This window comes from Branchiostoma floridae, chromosome 9 (genome assembly GCF_000003815.2).
Source record: "Branchiostoma floridae strain S238N-H82 chromosome 9, Bfl_VNyyK, whole genome shotgun sequence".
Classification (NCBI taxonomy): Eukaryota; Metazoa; Chordata; class Leptocardii; order Amphioxiformes; family Branchiostomatidae; genus Branchiostoma; species Branchiostoma floridae.
The window spans coordinates 7,247,764-7,256,917 of record NC_049987.1 but is presented as its reverse complement, the minus strand read 5'-3'; the positions used below and the strand labels follow the sequence as shown (position 1 = coordinate 7,256,917).

The following is a 9,154-nucleotide window of genomic DNA, read 5'->3' as shown; positions in this document are numbered from 1 at the left end:
TCTTGTTTAATTGAGAAACTCGGTATTGGTGGTAAATTTCTAAAAGTAATAAAGGGCATGTATTCAAAGACTATGAACTGCGTTAAATCTAAAAATGGATTGACTGAAACTTTTGTTACTAACTGTGGTGTGAGACAAGGGTGCAACTTAAGCCCTACATTATTTAACCTTTTTCTTAGCGATATTGTGTCCCAATTTGACGGTGCTCCTTGTAATCCCCCACTTATGCACAGCAAAACTGTCCCATGCTTGTTGTATGCTGACGACTTGGTAATTTTTTCCGAGTCCAAACAGGGATTACAGCATTCCTTGAACAATCTGGAAAATTATTGTGCACTTTGGAAATTAAAAGTAAATCTTAGGAAAACAAAAATTATTGTATTTACCAAGGGTGGCAGTCTACCTAAAAACTGTTCTCTCCTGTTTGATAATCGTGAAATAGAAATTGTAACTTGTTATACTTATCTTGGTATTATTGTGAGTGCAGCTGGCACGTTTAAAGCTAACAACAAATACCTGAGTGGCAAAGGTCTGAAGGCTTTATTCGGAATAAAGCAGTCTTTAGATAAAGCCACCGCCTCATTACCTGTTAGAAACAAACTTTTCGATGCATGTGTCAAACCTATTCTACTTTATGGCTCAGAAATATGGGGCGCATTTAAAAGCCCTAAAACCTGTCCCATTGAATCTGTTCACCTTAAATTCTGCAAACAAGCACTAAATGTCCCCAGACCAGCATCTAACCTTGCCACAAGAGCGGAATTAGGGAGGTACCCCATTCAACTGGAAGCCTCCCTGAACGCTATCAAACACTTTCTAAGAATCCGTCAAAACGTGCCAGCTGACAGTCTACAAGCCGACGCCCTATCTTGTCAATTACATCTAGATGCTAATGGAAATAAGTGCTGGGCGTCCGGCGTTCGTAAGATACTGGAGGAATGCGGTTTTGCCTACATATGGAGATCTCAAATATCTCTAGGAACAAACCTATTACCTATAACCAACGCAATCAGCCAACGATTAAAGGATATTTACATTCAAACATTTAGAACCGAAATACACAATGACAACCGGGACAAATCTTTCGGTAACAAATTACGAACCTATAGATTATTCAAGACTATTTATAAAGAAGAAGAATATCTGATGGTGAAAAACATACAGCACAGATTGGCTGTCACTAAACTCCGGATTAGTTGCCACAAGTTACATATCGAAACTGGAAGGCACAACCGCACCCCTCTGCAGCATAGAGTCTGCCAATTTTGTGATTTACAACATGTAGAAGATGAACAGCATTTTATTTTACACTGTAAATTGTACCATAATGAACGGATTGTGCTTTATGAATATATCAGAAAAGAGTTCCCATATTTTGAACATCTTAATGCAACGGATAAATTTCTATTTTTGATGCGCCTAGACAAACCCTGTATATCAAACATTATATGTTCTTATATCTACACCTGTACAAAGAAGCGAGACCATCCTGTTAGCTTAGTACCTTCAACTAGTTAAATTGTATCCTGTTGTTTTTTCATATATTTGTTACATGTATTCTGTTATCAGTCATGTCTGCTATCAGTGACCTGTACCTAGCCCGTCGAGGCATGAATGTACAATAAAGGTCTTTCATTATTATTATTATAACAACTCACTGCCTCTACGGCCTTTATTAGCCTATCATACTACTACTTTTATCTTTAACTCTCTTATATTCATGATGAATTTCACTTTATAATGGATTGTTCTAGATAAGCTCTATTACGCAATGAGTTATTCAAATTTCTCGAATCAATTACAGAAGATTTCAAAGAATCGATGCCACAGGTAGATTTGTATATATATCGATCTTTAGATGCAACAACTCATATAATGCAAATATATAAGGACTACTTTGTTATTAGAAAGAATATACATACCAAAACTCATGATTAGCCCTACTCGATTGTAAAACTATATCAAAGACTTATATTAGCCCTTAGTTATAGTTATTAGGATATCGAGTTTTATTCTATGCCTTTATTTTGTACCTTGTGTGATAGTTATTACCATGCATTGTACCATGTATAACTGGTCTTGATGGCCCGGAACTTCTCACAGCGATGAATGACAGACTGTACTGGAAGTCAAACTTCACTTGCTGCACCTCAGAGGATGAGTAATGATGATGATGATGATGATGATGATGATGATGATGATGATGATGATGATGATGATGATGATGATGATGATGATGATGATGATGATGATGATGATGATGATGATGATGATGATGATGATGATGATGATGATGATGATGATGATGATGATGATGATGATGATGATGATGATGATGATGATGATGATGATGATGATGATGATGATGATGATGATGATGATGATGATGATGATCTAGATGATCTACCATGTACAATCGTCATGCAATAGCTATTTCTTTATATTCTCATTGGTCTATTTTTTGCAGGGATGACTCTTGCACAGAGCGACATCGGCCTCACCCTCCCAGAGCAGGTCAACACCGTACTGGGGGATCCCGTGACGCTAGCTGCAAGCTACAGCACCAACCGCCAGGTGGAGCTACTTTCGTGGTACAAGATCGACAGTAACGACCCCTCAAAAAGAGTGCTAGTTTTGTCCTACTCCCCCATGAGAGGACTGAGGACGTATCATAACTTTGTAGAACGGGTGGAGCTTGCCGGTCCGGCATCGCTGAAGATTTTACAGACCCGAGCCGAGGACGAGGGGAAGTACGTCTTGTCCCTTTTAGTGGAAGAAGTCGGAAGCGTCGACGGATTCGTCACTTTACACATCCTAGGTATGAAGATCTCCTTAAACTTAAGTCAAAACTTTGAAACTCACATCCAGAAAAAGGGACAAAAGGTTGCGTTCTTTGAAAGCTATACTTAATTTCAATCACACAGTACACGCCAAGTACACTTTTACCTAAACACCCCAAAGACCAATACCCAATTTATTGTCATTATGTCACGGAAATTATAATAGGGTGCTCTCCGTGCTTTTATCCTCCGGGGTATGTCTGGACAATGACGTAGAAATAATGACGTCATAGAACACGACATTATGAGCCACCGTAATGCCGAGAACCACGTTGATCTCACGGCAACCAAAAGAACATTTTTGACGCTCTCTAAATGAGACCTTAAACTACACACACATTTACCCTCTTGTCTCTAATTTATATCACCAAGTAATGTGTGACATAAGTTGCAGCTAAGGAAGTTATGTATTCATTTCTTGATAACCCAGCATTCAATGCTCTTAGTTTTCCCCTACAAAAATGAAAACTTAGACTATCACAATCCTTAGGGATCTCAACCGGTAGCGGCCTCACAGTTGATTCAGGTTGAGCTCCTGGTTCCAGTTCGCCACTTTCACACTTTCCTCGGGTCCACACCTTACTGCCATCTCAGTGATGTGCTTTGTGTTCCAAATTGGTTGAGAACGGATTTTCTGTGCCCTCGGAACCAAGTTCCGGGCGCTCCTGGCAGCCATATTGGTACCCTGGCGCAAAGAATTATGGGAAGTGTGAAAGTGGCGAATTAGTTGGTAACTGGGAAACCCCGGTTCTATCATGGAAAGGACATCTCGGTTGGGGCTGCACCTGTCTTTCGAAAGGACGTGAAAAAGGGGCCTTGTGTTCGAGGAGGTGCCTGGAGCTGGAGCACATTAAAGGGGTATAGTAGGGCTAGCGCCCCCACCTTGTAAAGATATGCCCTTCTTCAGAAACAGCAATAAACCAAGCAGCTAGAAGGGTCCTAACGAACGAAATATCCAGTAAAAATGTACTGGGAAAATATAGTCTAGCGTACCCTGTAATGTACAATCGATTCTATGATAACTGGACGTTTTATTGTGAGCCCTCTTTCCTTCTTATATCTGATGTAAAGCAAACGTATGGATTATTATCTAAAACGCGTCCCTTTATTTTGTTTCGGTGATTTCTATCCCCAAAGTTGGCCATCCCTCTTTATTTGCTTGACAGTTATTTCAGAAGATACTTTCAAATTGATAGTTTAAAAACACTGGGGAGATTGTTTCCACATCTACCCGACTTATCTATCCACATAACGTGAAAAAATCGATGTTTATGAGTTCAGCGTGTCTGAGTGGGTAGCCACCAAGAGTCCTTAAAAGCATTTTTGTCTTGTTTTCAAATCCCTCAATGGAATATCACGTTACGAGGCCCTGATAATGAGCATTAGAGGCAGGTCATGAGATGGCATCACAAAATGGCTGGCTTGACCTTATGTTTCGATTGTGTAGACTAATCTGCTGTCCCTATGGTGGCTGCCTATACGTTTTCATTGTCGTCTTCTATAGTATCGATTAGAGGTACAAACGATGTAGCGGTACAAACCGTATTTTTTCTTGTTGGACCGGTCAAATCCAGACCGGATTTTGTGCCCATTAGAAAATGAACAGATTACGGTGGCAGGTGTGTTTTGGAGCTTACAGGTCCACGAAAATGACAAAAGCGCAATAGAGGAGAGTTGAAAGTCAAGTTTTTACAGTCAAACTTAATTGTTTTATATAAGCTAACAGAGGCAGTTAGTGTTGTTTGAAAGCGTTGAAATTTTGACAAAAATGTAAATGCAAGTATCTGATTGAGAAGAAAATATCTCAAACGGTTGTTCAGATTGGTTATTAGACGGACTTCCTATGGTGATGCCATCTTAAAATCAACTTTGTCCTTCGTCACAACCATATGCATGCAATTGAGATATTTTGGTCTCAAGAAGATATGCGCCTTTACATGTGTGCCAAATGTCAACCACATTCGATGAATAAATGAGCTTGTTATAAAATAACTAGCATAGCTTTTTGGCACCCCTGGTAAGTTCACAATTCTATGGTAGTCTGTCGATTTGGTAAATTGTTCGTGAAAGATGATGGTGACACATTAGTGTGTGCCAAAAATACAGTACAGATTTGGTGCGCCAATACGGCAACATGTGCACATTGAAATCCACCAAAAACCTTAAATTATTATCATTATTATTGTAGAAGTAATTTTTTTCATCTTTCCGGCTTATCAAACAGCATATTCTCTGTTTTTATACTTTACACTTATAACAGTGTCAGTTGACAATACTTTGATGTGAGAGAGCTCTTTTGAACCTAACGTTCAGATCAATAAAGACTTGGACGCGTTCCAAAGTAGGTTGGATAGCCGCATGTTGTAACGTCTGTATCCGGTCAGAAGACTGTTCCTTCATATATCACTCACTCCTGTTGGAAACGTATAACACACTAACATCTTACAATCAATCATTACTTCGCTCAGAGCACCATGTACCGTATGTATAGTGGCTTAATGTCGCGTCTATAACGTTAATGGCGCCGTATTCACTCCCTGTACAGTCTACTACCGATAAAGCACACTATAACCCTGCTTGTAATCCATTCTTTCGTCAGGAAAGGGCGGCGTAGTCTTTTATGAGTTATCTTGACCGCTTGTCCGTGGCCGTTTCTATGGGACTACACTGATTAGAAAGGTCGCCCGGAGGCATAATTTCAGCCAGAAAACCTTGTTACCCGGCACGGATTTCATTCACCGGTGAAAAGCAATAAAACCAGTGTGTATTTCACTACCCTTCCCCCTGATGGCATTTAAGTTTATTGCCTTACTGACCGGTGTTTATCGAGCTCGAGCATTTTTATTACCAGGGAATAGCCCAGGCTATCTGTAATTACTTTGGGTGCACGGGGGCTTGTTTAAGTCAATTGTTACGTTGATGGCTATATGGGAAGGTTAACTTTGGGGTTGACCTTACATTAGTAACATAAGTTTGGGACCGCATTGTTAACAGCGACATCTACCTGCGGTGAGGAATAGAACAAGTCAGCATTGCTCTGATGTACTAGTAGTTGACAGACAGTTACAGCTTTGTCTGTTTTGATTGTTAATGTATATTGGTTGTGAACAACTGACCCTGTATCCAGTGATTTAACAATCTGGTGGATAAGTCGTGAATTTCTTCCATACATCCACACAAACAACGATTGAAACGATTCATTGCTAAAAAATGTTACCATCTTATTCACTATTGCATGTAAGTTGTCAAACATGGTTGTGTTTTTTTAAGTCCCCCCAGTTGTTGAAGTGGGACCGTCCAATCCCTACGTCATCGGCCTGGGAAAAGCCGCTCTCCTGACGTGTACAGTGATGAATGCCAAGCCAAACATCTCTTCCCTCCACTGGAAAAAGGACGGCACCATTGTAGACAGTAATCTGATGAACACCAAGTTCAGCGGGGGGACCATGGCGTCGCCATCTTTGATGATACGTCACGTGACCCGAACAGACGCTGGCTTGTACACGTGCGTGGCTGATCACGTGGTCAAACAAGAGAGAAGCAGTCTGAGATTATCAGTTTTATGTAAGTCTCATTTTTAATCATTTGTTATGTAATAAAAGAATGTTGTTTTTTTCCAGTACGTTAACGTTGTGGCGTATCCATGGGCCTTCTTGTTGACAAAAATATTGTTGATTCCTCTCCTCCAATTTGACCAAGGACGTTTATATATAACGTTATGTAACGTCCTTGATTTGACAAATGATCTGGGGTCGAATCCCTAGATGGCCCTTATGTGCCCTTGGGAAAGACACTTAAAACCTATTTTCTCTCAAGACTAAGGTTAACAATGAGTGCGTAGCTACGGTTAGAGACTTTCTCTTGAATGGTTCCGGCTACAAATCCCACGAAACTTAAGGTGCACTCTCACTGCACTTGCGTCACGCTTGCGTCACTGCGGCGTTCGAAAGATATTCAACGCATTTCAGATATAAAGTACGAATGTTCTTACTTTTTGTGTATTTTGTCGTTTTCTAAGTCATACTTTAACGTATTACGCAATATCTAAATTTTAAAAAGTCAGAGAATTAATAACAAAACAGGGACGCAGTGAACGAACCCCACAGTGACACAAGATTTACGCAAGTGCAGTGAGGGTGCGCCTTTATAAAACAAGATTAGGGGTCCATCCCTTAAACCTTGTAGTACGATCTTTCACAGTAAATATTGTACAAAACCAGTGTGATATTCAAAACGAAAACAACATCCCGTGTCCTTTTGCCCCTGAATTTTTAATTCATTTCACGGGTCGCTAGATAACTCATCTAAAATGTAACGAACCAAGTCTAATGGGGAAATATCGACCATAAAGACAGACATTAACCCACATTGTCTTCCAATAAACCTCTGATTAAAGATTTAGCGAATCAAAACCATTCATCTATAACAAATATTGATTATTAAGACGTCTAATATATCAAAATCGTGCTTAATGGCTTCAAAATGTATATAGTTCAATAAGTATGCATAAAAGTTAGTAAGACCTGCTTTGTATATGAATGACAAATGAACAGCGTTAAGAATATGTGAAATTTTGATGTTCAAGAAAAGTTGTGCCAGATGGCAAAGTAATATCATAAGCAATTCTTGAACTTGAGATTGAAGGAACATTAATGTCAGATAGGTGCGGACGAGGATATTGAGGTTAACGGAGAGCATATGGCACGTCTGATGTTCGTCACATTATTCACCGGGGAAATATATACGTCAATTGACATATTAGCTTTCGGAGATCATATTTTGAAACGTGTCATTGATTAACCTATTTGAGCGATCATAAATCAATGTGATGACATTTGTAACCTAACCCTTCTCGATCCCACGCCCCTTAGCATCCCGTGTGTGCCAAACCGTGGTTTGAAAGATTCGTCTAAAGGTGCACTTGCGTTAAGCTTGCGTCACTGCGGAGTTCGAAAGATACTCAACGAATTTCAGAGACAAAGCACGACTTTTCTAATGTTCTGTTTATTTTTTTGGCTTCTTAGTAGTACTTTTACGTATTAGGCAACATCTAAATTATTTTAAAAATCCGCGAAAATAACACGGCATTGCCACAGTGAACGAACCCCTAAGTACCGCACCGGTGCCCCAAGTGCAGTGAGATACCACCCTCACCATCCTGTGTGTGCCTAACCGTAGTTTGAACGATTTGTCTCAGCGACAAGCCAAACTTCTGTTTAAAAAACAGATTGGCAAGATATATATTTTCTAGTCTGTGATGTACTGTTAGCAAAGACTACGTGGTGTCGGTTTCTTTATCAAGCAATCTGCAGCCAAACTTGAATAATGGAGAGGGTGTGGTGCAGTAATCGGATTACCAAAGGAGAAGTATTTATAGGAAGGACAACAAAGAAAGCTAGACGGAGCCTTTCCCCATCTCCAGACATCGAGCCTTCTTTTCTACAATAGACTTGTTACGTCACCTTTGGTATACCGTGATAAGATAGGCGAGGAACATCACTTAGACATCATTTTGTCTAAGTATAGAACTGATCAGATAGGATTGACTGTCTACATCTCCAAAATGTCTGGACTCCTCAAATTCCAGGAATCTGGTCTTCCGATAGTATAAAACAGTGCAGATGATGAAGGACTAATGTATACATTTCTGGAATGTTGTTCTCAGATTCCTGGAATGCTGTTCTCAGATTTCTAGAAATTGGTATTGCATAATCCCAGTGAGTCGTCTTTCAGATTCCCGGAGCGTATCGCCTGCTGATCCCTTGGAAATGACGTCGAGCAGATTCCCGTAAATCCGGTGACCTGTGATGGTCCTTCCTACTGATAATCAATCCCAGAAATATGTATATATCACTGCGTGTGCAATCGAATCATGCACGATGACTGATGAGGACCAGACATTTAAATATTTATGATGTCGTGGGCCTCTTTTTAACCGCAGTGCAAATTTGGCAAATTATTAATGTGACGGGGTCGTGATGATGTCCCAGCCGGTTCGTCATCACCGGGTGTGAAATTATTGACTGGGGTTCGAACTTTTCTTATTGCCGGTGGCACCGGGACGTGAAAGGGCTCAGAAATGTTCTGCTTTGCCCGCGGGGATGAAATTAAATTACATTTCTCATTTCAGGCACAAGTAGATTTGATGGTATGATAGCCCTTCGGCATTCTGGTGATCATCTGATTTCAAATGCATGGTTCTAAAACTAAAAGCTTCAGGGGATAGCAGTTTTCTCCCATGAAAAGCTGTCATTCATATTTTACTTTACTTTCTTCTTTGGGGGACGTGACGATGGTGATGATAATGACGATGA

The 9,154-nt window shown here is 40.1% G+C and overlaps 1 protein-coding gene across 1 annotated transcript in view; it reads left to right on the top strand.

Moving 5' to 3' along the window:
- LOC118423044 (hemicentin-1-like) overlaps window positions 1-6,421 on the top strand; it is a 9,012-nt gene extending 2,591 nt beyond the window's left edge. Inside the window, exons 2-3 of the mRNA XM_035830939.1 lie at window positions 2,468-2,818; window positions 6,111-6,421. Coding sequence (XP_035686832.1) covers window positions 2,468-2,818; window positions 6,111-6,421 — 662 coding nt within the window. The remainder of the gene's footprint in view (window positions 1-2,467; window positions 2,819-6,110) is intronic.
- Window positions 6,422-9,154: the final 2,733 nt, after the last annotated feature.